Genomic DNA, 14,776 nt, shown 5'->3' with positions numbered 1-14,776 from the left:
CATGTTATGACATTGAGTTCAAATTCCTCCTATTAAATTGCTGGCTGTATACTTTTAGATTTCAGGTTATTCTATTTTCAATACTTTTCAAAGTACGTGTGTCGTGGTGGTGTTGCTAGTCTTTCGTTCTTTGTTATCACAGGTGGAATCCCCAGAAATGGAGCCCCTGTTACCTGGTGCCAGAGTCTGTCAGGCAGGGAATTATGGGTAGCAGTGAAGCATGTGGAAAGGGAGTGCAAACAAGAGGTAAGTGGTTTTTAAAATAGTTTTCGTATTCAAATGTAAAAGTAAAATGATCTTTCTTTTATAAACTGATTAGGGATTATATTATTCATTTTCATTGAATTTCAAGTTGGTTTGGTTTTAATTAATGTTGATATTAGATCATTTCTCGTGTACCTGAGGACTAATATAATGCAAACAAATACCCATTTTCAGTCATCAGCACACCAAAATGCTAATGTTGTTGATGATTGCTGGATATTAGCTGAGCAATGAAGGATCATTTAACATTACACATTGTACTTATAAGCACTTATTAAATGATTTGCTGAATGAATCATGGGTGAAATAATCATTTGACTAATCTTAAAAGTAATGATCTAAATATAACTGTTACCTAAATTTTTAATATGTGCTCTGTATATGAAATATATAGAAAGGAACTATTTACAATTCTGAAAGATATTGTGAACACATTTTGGAATATAAAAAGAGCTCCTATCATCAGTGTCTCAATGCATATTGAAATCTTAGAAAAGCAACCCAGAGATGTATCAAGCTGCTCACTTTTCTGTTTCACTCATAAACCAGATGCCAGGGATATGAGACTTGATAAAACGTAAAAGTGCTTCATCCTTAAAACAAGATGACTTTGTCAATACACATATATATATGTATATATATGCATATATATGTGTTTGTGTGTGTGTGTGTGTGTATGTAGTCAAATTAAATCTGGTGGGATAAACTGTATTACAGTTATTTCACAGTTCTCTTAAAAGACATATCTCATCTCTTTCTTTGCTTAGGTTATAGTAAATACCAGGATCACTCGTTCCAGCCAGCACTCTTTTTTCTCATTGATTCAGAGGCATAGGAAATCCAAATGAATGGGACATAGTATTACTTTCTTGTTCAGTGGAATAATTGTTTTGTTTTAATGAAAATAATCGTGTTGTTTAGAACTAACACCTATTGGTAAGCAGAGCCTAAGTTTGTTATGGACAGAAATCAAGGATTTATCTAGTGACTACTTAGGGATAATGTACCACTGCCATTTCTACCCTGGACCTGTGAATCCCAGCTAGGGGAGAAAAATAGCACTATGCTTTGGGCACTGATTCAGATTATTCACACCCTTTTAGGAAATTTTTCCTGGTCCTTAAAGATATTTCAACCTTGTTGTTTTTGTAAGTGAATCTTTACAATAACCCTCTGCCTTCTTAGCTATTTCAGAATGCAAAAAAAACATGGTATTACCAGTGAAATCTGGAGGTCTGGGCACATTATAAGATTTTGTTTGCTGTAGTGTGGTTGATCAGAATCATGGTATAGAATACCATGTAAAGTAAAGTAAAGGCCCTCCCATTGATCATCGATTTGCTCGAGCGGGCCCAGTAACGTCTCCATTGGAGACTTTGTTGTTACTGTGTCTGGCATATCGAATACTCTCGGTAGCTTGCCGGGCTCTCCGAGAGGGGCGGAGGATTCTATAAGTCTAAGTATCTTAGTATTGGCAGACAGCATTGTATGCAGGAAGGAAATTTTACATTCAGAATAATATTCTATTCCAATATGAATATAAAACTAAAAAACTTCTTTTGAAATTGCTCTCATGTAATCAACCAAGCTGATGTAACTTGTTAATAACTTAGAATAAGTATACCATATCAGGTACTCGGTAACTTTTGGTAACTGACTACTGGGAATTTTGATAGCTAGTGCTGTTGAAAGCAAAGTTAGCATTGGGGAGTAGATGCCAGTTTGCTCCTTGCATCACCTCCATTTCTTCCACCATTGCATCTTCATATACCTAGTGTTATGGCTAGGGTAACTGGAGTAAGGTTACTGTCATCCATAGGGAAGGTGTTTGTTTTTTTTTTTAACCGAATCCTCTTCTTTGTGTATCAAAATCCTCTTCTATGAGATCAACCTTTGCTAAGCACATGTATACAGTACACAGATATGTTTGCATTTTTTTCTTATTCAAAATTTTGTTTACATACCACTGTCCTATGTATTTCTTTGTCACAAAATTTCCAATTTCTAATTTTCTGTCTCTGACAACCTACCAAAATAGTATTATATTTTTCTCTGATGTGTATTTATTGTGAAAGTAGTAACATAGGTCTCCCATATTTATTGAAAAATTTCAGGTTGAAAATAACTTCCTTTACTTTACCTTGCTTTCCTAACTTTCACTTTATTTTGAACCCCGGAGTTTCTTTTAGCTTTATCCATCTATGAATTGCATGTAGAAAGTATGTATATATTTTTTAATATGTTTTTCCTTTTTCCTTTGAAAAGGCCTTTCATGATATCTAATCCATTAAAGTCCCATAGCATAATACAATTGGTTTTATCCTATGTGTTTATCATTACAATACCATGAGGCTGACCTGGGTTTTATCCCTGGCATCCAGATGGTCCCTTGAGCAACATTAGGAGTAATTCCTGCGTGCAGAGCCTGAACATTCAACATGTGTGGCCCCAAAACAAAAAATAAAAAAAGGAGATGGACAGTTGTGGTTCCATTGCTCTAGCTGGCTCATTCATCAGGGTCACTCAAGCATTTCTTCTGCCTGGTTTCTTATTTGAATATGAATAAAGGTATGAATAGGAATAAAGGTATGACATAAATCCAGGAATTATCTAGAGACTACTTAGGGACAATGTACCCCTGAGGATGGTGGCTCAGCTTTTCTGGTAAATGAGAATGCAGAAGGAATACACTTCATTCTACAATGCCTTGACAAAACTTCCCCTTAAAGGGGAGAACCTAATATCTGAAATAAATAAATAAACAACAAAATAGTGAAAATGATGCATTATTTGAAGAGGGGTAAATTTGTCTATGAGTTGATATGGGCTTGAATAACTTGTCAATAGCTTTCTCTTAGAGCTGTGCTCTCATTCGTATGCTTGTGAGTATATTCTAGTAAAGCGTAGAGGTAGGTATCAATGGTACATTGACAAGTCATTAGAGATCAAAGTAGTCATAAAATATCCTTGACTTTCATGAAGTCTCTTTTGTATTATTTTTACACTTTTATATTTAAGTTTGTTAGTATCCAAAGAGGCAGTTCTCTAATAATTGTCATATCTTTTTTGTTTTTCTTTAACTTGTTTTTGTTGCCTTGAGAGGGCTGTTTGTAAAATAGTCTTGATAGAATCTATTTACTTTTTGTTGTTGTTCAGTGATCTCTTAAGAAAAAGGTGGCTATTAGGGAAAAAATTGAAAACAAAATAAGTTCTTGATTACCAATATTAAAAGAAATAGGTAAGAAAAGTTATTGAAAAGGTTAGTTGAGAGTTCTAAATTTTGGGGCTGGAGCGATAGCACAGCAAGTAGGGCATTTGCCTTGCACAAGGCCCACCTGAGTTTGATTCGCAGCATCCCATATGGTCCCCTGAGCACCACCAGGAGTAATTCCTGAGTGCAAAGGCAGGAGTAACACATAAAGCCAGGAGTAACACCTGTGTATCGCTGGTGTGACCCCAAAAAGCAAAATAAAAAAGGAAGAAACTTCTAAATTGGGGGGCAATTATACTCATGTTAACAAGTTAGCAACATGGCCAACGGCTGTACAGTGGAAAAACTGATCTACAGAATTGAAATTGACTTTGGGGTAGGGACCTTGGGGAAAGTTCGGAGAGGGAGAATAGTCATGGATTTAGAATTGCAAGTATGTTCATATGAAACCATCATTTGCAGCATTCTAAATCTCAGCAGTTTAATCAGTATTTTTTAAAAAATTACTTTATGTTGAAAGATGTAAATATTAGTATGCATTTAATATTTTAGCAGAGTATTCTTTATTTTATACACTTAAAATTTTATTTCCTATGCTTCCAATGTGATTTAAATTTTAAATTGATTTCTATAATTTTACAAATTTATATAAATTATATTAATTTAAATTACATGTTTGTATAAAACAGAGATAAGTAAACACATTACATAAATTGAATTCAGAGGAATCCATTCATTTTGTACATCTAAATTTCTGAATGAAAATTGTTCTCTGTGATGTCTTCATGGTGAGAAAGTTAGAAATTAAGATGCTAACCCATCATCAGCTCATCAAGCAACGTTTGTCTGGAAACACAGTAATGCAGCAAAACACACATTTTTTAAATAATGAAGTCATTATGACTGTCAATAAAATGTCAAAACAGCCAATCAGTTACTGATGTTATTCTTTCTGACGCCAAGTATTCTTGCATTTGAAATGATGAAGAGAGTATCTTTAGATGATTGGACTTTTTATTCTCCACATATAGTAAGACAAAGTTACTTATTTTTACACGTGCATTGTCTGTCATTTTCTCCGCATTGAGCACATTAATAAGTGAGGGCCAGAGATTTAATATAGGGGTTAAGTCCCATGTACCACATGTTCCCTGGAGCACTGACATGTGTAACTCTTGAGGCCCTGCGGTCTTGAGGTTGGGTATGATCTTAAGATCCCGGTGCCTGGTGATTCCAAGAACCTCAGTGACAAATCAGCACTGCATCTTGGGACGTTGCACTGAGCCACTCACTGGTGTATAGAAAATTGCTAGGAGGAGACCTGGACCCTCTGAGCACTATTTGGGAGTTCCCTCACTAAAAGAAGTCATGTCAGTATCTTCAGAGAGTAAACTATGTATGTTTAGACTCTGATCAATAGGAGCTGGAGAGATAGGATAGGGGGAAGAGAGCCCCCTAGTTCATTTTGCAGTATTCAAATAGCTTCTGAAGTCCTGCCAGGATTGATCCCTGATGTCAAGCCAGGAGTAAGCCCTGAACACAACCAGAAGTGCTGCCCCCAAAACAACAATTTAAAAAATAGAAGCTGATAAACAAACAAACCCTCTGTTCAATAAATAGTCAACAACAAAAGTAGTCAAAGCTCATTCCACTTTTGTTTTAGATACAGATAAGAGAAAGGAAAGTAGAGACTTTTTTATTTTTAAAGTAAAATGTTAACAAAAATGAGTTCACTTGATTACTTGATATCCCATTACTCATTGAAATGCTCCAGCAGGTGCCAGTAATGTCTTCATTTGTCCCTGTCGAGTGCTAGCGTAGCCCAATGGCGTCTGCTCACTAGAGGAACACAAAGAGACTCAAACCGTTTGTTCAGGGTCCTGATGAAGAAACCTGACCATCTAGTAGATGAGCAGACACGTGTTCTTTTGCCATAATATGGAATCCAGTCAGTAAAAGCTGTAGTCTAGCTGTCGTCTTCAGATCACATTATGTGTCCAGCCCATCTGATTTCCGATGCCTTGGCAAAGAGACAGTGTCCCTGATTTTCGATCATCAACGGAGGTCGGAACTCCAGATTCCTTCTCTCAATTGAGTGAAGCCTGATACTCCAACCATACCTCTTTCGATTCCTCTTTGGAAGACCCGAATAGAGTTCTCATCCTGTTCTCATCATAGGGCCCAGGTCTCTGATGTGTACGTTAGTGCAGGGAGAACAGTGGAGTCAAAGAGATGTGCCCAGAGCCAGAGGTTCTTCACCTCTTAGCTATTTCTTCAACGCTCTTGAAAGCATTCCAAGCTGCTCTCTTCCTCCTGCACAGATCAGGTGCTAGGTCATTTGTCATGTTGAGTTCTTGACCTAGGTACACATAACTGTTGCATTCAGAGATGTTCATTCCATTGAGAGCAAATGGAACAGTCAAGAACTAGTCCGTTTTTTATAAACATTGTCTTCGTGAGATTCAGCTGAAGTCTGATCTTTCCACACTCACGGCCAAAGTCGGCCAGCAATTGTGCCACTTGGCTAATCTTTGATGTTATTAGAACTATGTCATCAGCGAAGCAGAGGTGGTGTAGTTGCCAATCATCTATCTTCACTCCCATCCCTTCCCATTCCAGTCATCACGTGATGTTCTCAAGGGTTGCACTAAGAATTTCGGTGAAATGGTATCACCTTCCCGAACCCCTCTCTTTACATTGATGATTATTTCCTTGTAGAATGGTGAGTTTTCGAGGACAGGCTTCTTTTTGTGGCTATCTCTCTCTTGGCGTTCCTTGCACAATCAGAGGTGCTGAACCATTTGATCATATTCCTTTTCAATGTTGTCAACGACAGCATCTTCCCATGTTTCTGCAATAGTGCCAAAGAGCTCCCAGTTGGTGGTCATTTGGGGAGTTCTCTTGTTAAAGTTTACAGCCCTTTCTTCCCGCTTTGTTAAGTATAATTTTGCATGAAGGAGACGGTGGTCTGATCCCATTTGGAATTTTGGGACAACAGTGACATTGGTCAGACAAAACCATCTATTAAATATGATATGGTCAATTTTGTTGTGGAACTGTCCACTGGGAGACTCCAATGTCCAACATTTAGATTTGGCCTCTGGAACTGTGAGTTACCATGGATGGTTTTGGTCGACATGATGAACTCAGACAATCTCTCACCCTGTTCATTCCATTCTAGACCGTGGGCCCCAATGTGGAGTTCTTTGGGTGATCTTCTAGGTCCTATCTTGGTATTAAAATCACCGATAATGATCTTGTAGAAGGTGTGGTCTTCTTTATATAACTTCTCCAGCTCCATGTAGAATTTCTCAATTTCTTCTTCATCGTAGTTGGATGTTGGTGCATAGACGACGAAAACAGAAACTGCTGGCAGTAATCAATATCTATACAAGCATAAGCATCCAATTCGGATGTTAGGCATTTGAATGAACTTGAATGAACTTGGCTCATAGCCAAGTTCATCTTGACATGGACACCGGCACCAGGACCGCCTCTTTTGTTGCAACTTCAGAGGAACAGTTCTTTTGTAGTGTCAAAAGTGGCGTGAGGCATTTGATGCCTTCTATTCTCAGTCAGACCAGTGATGTAGTACTTGATCTTCTGTGCTTGCACCATCAGATCCTTGATGGCTGCTTTCGATGCCAGCATATGTGCATTGAATGTACAGTAAATTTATTCCTTATTTGTTTTGGCAGCCTAGTTCAGCCCTGAGATTTTATCAGCTTCTCCTTGCTCATCTTTCTTAACTCTGCCCTATTGGGGGCTCTTTCAGGTTCAGGGGAATGAGGGCCGTTGTTTTCACTCGTTTTGTTAACAAAAATGAGTAAACATTAATTACAAGCTCTGGATATTTCCAGATATATTCAGGAACAACTTGCACATATGTAAATGCTTCTTCAATTGGAAAATATTTTTAATGACAATTTTAAGAAGCATGCCAAGACACAATTTATAATCCCAAATCAGGGTTTTGAGGTTTTTGACCTAGTCAATAAGCATGTTCATATCTAAATTTTCATTTGCTTTTATCAGATAATATTCATAGGAAAATAGACACATGACCCCTATGTTATTTGCATGAATGATAATCATTAAGATAGAGAACATATTTCTCGCTGCATTTCTGTCTTTAACACCTAAATGATGATGTGCAAAACATTTTGACTGCCATTTGTTTGACTTTCGGTGCTGGGGCTTTATGAGCAGTGCTTAGGAGCTACTCTTGGTTCCGAGCTCATCGTTCCATCTGGGCATATGCTCTGAGACTATTTGGTGCTGCAGATCTAACCCAGGTCTCCAGTAAAAAGTTTATGCTCCAGTTATTTGAGTTATATATAAAGCCCTAGAATGCATTCATTTTTATTAGTTTAGCTTGTTAAGTATCATCTGATACTAACATTATCACTGTCACTGTATCACTGTCCTCTCGTTGTTCATCGATTTGCTCGAGCGGGCCCAGTAACATCCCCATTGGAGACTTTGTTGTTACTGTGTCTGGCATATCGAATACGTCACGGGCAGCTTGCCAGGCTCTGCTGTGCAGGCGAGATACTCTCGGTAGCTTGCCAGGCTCTCCAAGAGGGGCCGAGGAATCGAACTCGGGTCGGCCATGTTGGCTGCGTGCAAGGCAAACGCCCTACCACTGTGCTATCGCTGGGCTGGCACGATAGCACAGTGGTAGGGCGTTTGCCTTGCATGCAGCCAACATGACTAACATTATTGGTTACAAATATTTTGCCAGTCATTTTATAGCTTAATTGTTTTAAAACACTGTGAATTACAAAATTATTGTAATACCGGTAATGGTTGTAAATATTTTAAATAAATTTTAAAACATGTTTAATGTTTAATTTTTGAAATGTGAAATTAAAAGAAAGATCATATTAGAATATAGCAATGAAATTGTCAGTTTAAGGCAACCCTATAGAGTTCTGAAACTTTAAACTGAAGAATGATTTTATAATACCATAAATGTTGATTTAAACTAGAGAATAAAATGTGGAACTTATGGAAAAGATTATATTTTGATAAACTGAATATAGTTCTGGTAGATGATTTTCATTTATTTTGCAAGTTTTAGATTTATGGGTTTCGTGGTTGCTGCAGGTAATATATACTCAATTCCAAAAAAAATCTATTTAAATTCAAAATAAATATTAAAGGAGATAAGCATCCTATGGCATTGTGCTTTAGTAATACAATGTTAAAAGAAGTACACTCAGAAGTTTTTTATTATGTCAACTTCTGTATTCTTTTTACATAATAACAAACAAAATCAAACTTCCAAGTAACTAATCATTCAACTTCTCTGCAGTTCGTATTCCTAGCAGATATTTTCCCTATTTAAAAGGATATTAGGCATGAATATGTGTAGGTTTAAATAAATACACACACACACACACACACACACACACACACCACCACTTTTTATTTGGGGGATGCAGTCATTTACTAAAAAAAGGAGCAATGATTTTCTCTCTTACTGCATGGTTCTTAGTTACAGAATCATCTTCCCTCTAGGAAAGCTAATATGAATATCAAAGTCTACTGTAAACTTTGTAAGAGTAATAAGATTATGCTTCTTTTGTCTAATACTAGAGGACTAGAATGTAGTCTCTTTAAATAGATGAGAATTTCTTATCTCAGTTACAGAATTCTAGGTATTCATTTCTGTTTAGCCCAGGGATCATTTTCGAGTAAGATCAGATTTCACCAATGTTTTAATATTTCTATTAGCATTTCTAAGGGAATCAAATACTTCAATAATCTTTCTAGTAGGGCAAGAGGAGAAAGAGGCCCTCCTTTTTCTAGAGGCTCTAAAAATTAACATGAAACATCAAAACTCAGCCTCACCAATACTCAGAATTTAAATAGATATGAAATTTGCAAAACAAATGTCCTATTTGGGCATTCTTGTTATGAAGGATTCACAGGGTTTAACCAAAGAAGCCTTTTATCCTAGGTTCATAAGAATTGAGAATTTAAGAAATCCTTTTAGAGTTAATTTAACTCAACAGGTACACAGGATGATCAAGCTTGGAGCAAGATGGTGAAAGTAGGAACTTAAAGTAGTTAAACTTCCCTAAGGCTTTGTGACTGCTATACTTCAAAAACGTTTTGAAGGTTTATAAAAGAATACTAAATTTTGGAATGAATATATGTGAAACCATTTTTAACAAAAAAGTGAAACAGAAATAGTAATAAACTTTATATTGATGAGAATCAGTGACATTGACACCAAAAAATGTGACATAAGTAACAAAATGAGAGAGGTACAATATTTGAGTATGCTAGAATAATACTAAAAAATAGGATGTATTTTGAACAATGTATTTTAAAATTATACTTGATGCCAGTTCTTTCTGTAAAACACTGGGAAAGAGTGAAACCTAATATTAGAAGTGATCTGTTGTGATGGAAAGTTTATTTTAAAATGAGAAAATAATAGTTTTGCTGCTAACTAAAATATTAATTTAATCAGGCTGCTATAACTTTCTTTGCCTCAATTTTTCAGTCTATAATTGGGAAAATTATTCCACTTCCATAAAGATGTTATTGAATTCCCTGATCTGAAGCTAAACTACTGGGACCAGAGAAATAGTAAATGGGTTAAGGCACTCACCTGAGTTGATTCCAGCACTGCCCAGAGAACCACCAAGAGTGATCTCTAAACACAGAACCAGGAGCAAGCCCTTAGATCCACTGTGTGACTTCAAAACCATATAAATAAATAAACTATACTCCAAAGTCAAAGTGATCAAGAGAGCATTGAGTGTAGTAATGAGAAGCTGACCGACTAATGGATCTCAACTGAGATTCCAGGGACGAATCCTCAGATATATAAAGACGGCCCAAAGGGCAAAAGCCTGGCAAGCTACCTGTGATGTATTCAATATGCCAAATACAAGAACAAATCTCACAATGGAGATGTCACTGGGCCCACTTGAGTAAATTGATGAACACCGGGAGGACAATGCTACAGTGCAATCTATGATAAAGAAGTTGGTGCATGAAATGAAAAAAAAAAAAAAACCCTAAAACCTCTTCAACAAATGACAATGGGAAATCTGGATACCAGTTATAAAAAATGAAAATAATTCGTATATCACACCATTTAAAGGCCTTAAATTATACTAGAAACCTTAAAATGTACTGAGGAAAACATAAACAGAACTCTTCTGGACCTGACCGCAAAGGCATGTTTCATAACCTGGTCTCAAGGCAAAGATAACACAAACAAATATAAGCATATGGAACTGTATAACATAAAAAAAAGTTTTTACATGCCAAAAGAAATCCAGGGTAGGTCATGAAAAGATACTAAAGCAGGTAGGGTGCTTGTCTTGCCAACAGCTGACCTGGATTCAATTCTCTGCACCCCATATATTCTCCCAATCCTGGCCAGGAGTAATCCCTGAGCTCAGAGTCAGAAGTAAACACTGAACACTGTTGGGTGTGACCTAAAAAACAAAAGCAAACACACAAACCAAAAAAGAAGCCCAGTCTAAAATCAAATGTCATTCTACTGATTGGGACAAGACATTTACACAAAAGCTCTCACAGAGCTCAGCAACTACAATAACAAAATCAACCCATAAAGAAATAGAAAAAAATAAATGAATAGAGACTTCCAATAAGTAGATATATGCACTGCAAATAAGCATATGAAAAGATATTCATTATTCATATCATAGAAACACAAATCACAAAAGCAATGTATAATCTCACAGGAGTGAGGTTTTATGGATAGGGCAATTGTAGGTTGAATGTGAGGAAATAAAAAACAACCGTCATTTACTGTTAGTGAAAATATCATGCTCTCCCTATGAAAGTAATATGGGATTGCTCAAAAATTTACAGTAGAGAGAGGGTATGGGGAATATTGTCTGCAATGGAGTCAGGGGGAGGGTGGGAAAGGGGAGATTGGTGGTGGGGAACATGCACTGGTGAAGGGATGGGTGTTTGATCACTGTGTGATTGTAATCCAAATATGAAAGCTTGTAACTAACAGTGATTCAATAAAATTAAAAAAATAATTACAGTCGAAGCACAGTTTGACCAGCTATCTGACTTCCAGTTTTCTACCACCAAAACACAAAAATATTAAGAAACTATAATAAAATATAATAAAATAAAATATAATAAAACACACATATAAAGAACGTCATGCAACAACTGGAATGGGAAGGAATAGGAGTGAAGATAGACAGTCGGCAACTATACCACCTCTGCTTTGCTCATGTCATCGTTCTAATAACACCAAATATTAGCCAAGCAGCACAAATGCTGGCCGACTTCGACCATGAGTGTGGAAAGGTGGGAGTCCAGCTGAATCTCACGAAGACGATGTTTATGAGAAACGGACTTGTTCCTGACGCTCTATTCGCTCTCAACAGAATGAACGTCTCCGAATGCAACAGTTATGTGTACCTAGGCGGAGAACTCAACATGACAAATGACTTGGCACCTGAGCTGTGTAGGAGAAAGAGAGCAGCTTGGAATGTCTTCAAGAGCATAGCAGAAATAGCTAAGAGGACGAAGAAGCTCTGGCTCCGAGCATCTCTTCAATTCCACTGTTCTTCCCCCATTAACATACGCCTCAAAGACCTGGGTCCTGCAAAAACAGGATGAGAACACTAATCAGATCTCCCAGAGAGGAATTGAAAGAGCTGTGCTTGGAGTATCAGGTTTTACTCAAGTGAGAGAAAGAATCCGGAGTTCTGACCTCCATTGACGATTGAGGATCAGGGATGCTGTCTCATTTGCCAAAGGACGAAAATAAGATGGGCTGGACACTTAATGCGATTTAGAGATGACCACTGGACTAGAACCATTACCGACTGAATTCCATGGGATGTCAAAAGATCATGTGGCCGCCCACCTAGGAGATGGTCAGACTTCTTCGTCAAGACCCTGAGTGATCGGTTTGAGGCTCTTCATATTCCTAAAGCAAGCAGATGCCATTGGGCTACACTAGCATGCAACAGGGACGAATGGAGATGTTACTGGCACCTACTGGAGCAAATCGATGAGCCTCCATTATCAAACAGAGCACAACAGTAAATGGACTGGGGGAAATATTTCAGTCTTAAGTAGAACATTATCTTCTGAAAACAAAAAGTCTTTTCATTAGTGGCATATCTACTTTCTTTTTTTTAATTCTGGATTTTGTGATATTTTGTTTTTAATTAATATTGAAGAGTTTTGGCCACAGAGATATTAAAGCAGGTAGGGGACTTACTTTGTATAATTGGGTTCAATTTCTGGCACTCCAAATGATCCCCTGAGGCCTGTCATTAGTGATCACAGAGCTGAGAGCAGGAGTAAGTCCAGAGTACCACTGGGCTCCCCTCAAAAAAAAAAAAGGAAATATACAGATCCTACAATATTTTAACAGTTAGCCAAGTAAGATTAGGCTATGCAAATGTATGTTATGCATACCCTGAGCTATTGCTTTCAATTAGGATTTTGTCCTTCCTTTAAATCTCTTAATGCTAAGTGTTTTATTGTCATTATCAAGTTATAGAAGAGTGTGTTTCCAAACTTTTTGATATATCCCATTCTCATTGTCATTTTGCATATATTTTATATTGTGTTCAGCTTAAGCAGATTTGAGGGGAAAAAAGTAAAGTCATATGTACTGGTTAAGAAATACTTCAATAACTAAAAGAAAATCCTTTAGTAATCAAAAGGGAGATCCCATGCATATGAAAGTTTTAATACTTAAAGCTATGTCCTATTACAGAAAATTTCTTGACCTTGCAATTGAAGTTGTATATCATTTTTTCTCCTCACACTGTTCGAACTCAAAATACTTAACTTCTCTTGCATAAAAAATATTCTACAGAAATTTTACTCAGCTCTTTGGTATTGTCTAACTTAAGCACATATAAACATATGTGCTTTGAGATTTGCATTTTATTATGACCTACTGAAAGATTGCACTTAGATTTTATGTCAAAAATCTAAAATAAGAATATAAGTGATAAGATTTTAGTTTAAGTGTGAGCTACTTTTCTAAGACACAGACATATTTTGAAAAATATACATATCTTTAATTCATGAAACAAGATACTCTCATAGAATAGTTCAAAAACATTTAAAATTTTTTCATTGACCACCAAACATAAATGTTATAAGTAGTTTTAACCCTTAATAATTACTATTGTAGTATGGATTTTTCTCTACTCAGTCTAAGAAATTGATTTGGCACTAGTCAATGATGGATAGGGCTTTTAACTTTCTATATAGATTTGTTATGGTTTTCAAGAAAATGTCTATAATCTATAAAGCATGACATCATATAATATTTTACATCTGTTCTCTCCACTGAGCAATAAAATGCTGAACATTAGTTCTTACAGAAGCATCTCTATGTTTTACTGTCAATGTCCTTAATAATAAAACATTTTTATCTACATTATGTAATGAATGAAAAAAGATAACGCTTGATTATTATTTCCAAAATAATCTGCTTCATGGATAGGATTGCTTGATCACATTTTATGTTCTAAGGGAAATCAAATGGGAATATCAGTATATTTAACAATTGTAAATGTCACTGTCACTGTCCTCCCATTGTTCATCAATTTGCTTGAGTGGGCCCAGTAACATCTCCATTGAAATCTACATCCTAAAGACAAACTGAAATCTGCATCCCAAAGACTAGGCTGCATTGGAGCCCAGGATCTACTTGTCAAAGATCAGGCCTGGCTAGCACCTGAGATCTGCATGTCAAAGCCCGGCCAGGTTTCTGTGAGAAAAGGAAAACTGCCCCTTACAATATACTGAAATTATTTACTTAAGGCAGTTTGAAGGGGGAAAATGTTCAGCCTCATCTAAACTAGTCAGGACACCGGAGAAATTTTGCCCATTTTCATGTTTCTGCCCGTTGTGCAGTGCAGTCTACATGGGCTCACCCTGACAGCTCAGTCCCACCCCAACAGGCCATTCATGGGATTACACAGTGCCGTGGCAGTTGGTGAATGTTAACGCCTAGCTACTTGAAGATGGGAGATCTGGGTGAAGGAGGCCTAGTTCCAATCCAGGCAGGCTTGGAGATCTCAGCCCCGGGTCCTGCACACCTGGGTTCCTCTGCCTGTTCCTTTATGCGTTAGGCTCATCCGAGTATGTGGAGAGTGGCCTTGAGCATGGCTGTGGCTCAATTCTGGAGGTCTTCAGCTGCCAGGACATTGCTTGGGGCAGGCAGGGAAACTCAACCCCCCTCCAAGGGGCCCCGGTGAGGACAACCAGGGGTGGGGGCAGGAGACTCTGCCTTATTCTCTTCCGGGAGCTGGG

General features: G+C 37.2%; 1 protein-coding gene across 1 annotated transcript in view; it reads left to right on the top strand.

Moving 5' to 3' along the window:
• The window catches only part of THSD7B (thrombospondin type 1 domain containing 7B), a 975,852-nt gene that overhangs the window by 576,761 nt on the left and 384,315 nt on the right, over positions 1-14,776 (top strand). The window contains exon 12 of the mRNA XM_056117681.1: positions 143-246. Coding sequence (XP_055973656.1) covers positions 143-246 — 104 coding nt within the window. The remainder of the gene's footprint in view (positions 1-142; positions 247-14,776) is intronic.

This window comes from Sorex fumeus, unplaced genomic scaffold (genome assembly GCF_029834395.1).
Source record: "Sorex fumeus unplaced genomic scaffold, SorFum_2.1 ptg000035l, whole genome shotgun sequence".
Lineage (NCBI taxonomy): Eukaryota > Metazoa > Chordata > Mammalia > Eulipotyphla > Soricidae > Sorex > Sorex fumeus.
This window is presented reverse-complemented; position numbering and strand designations above follow the sequence as displayed.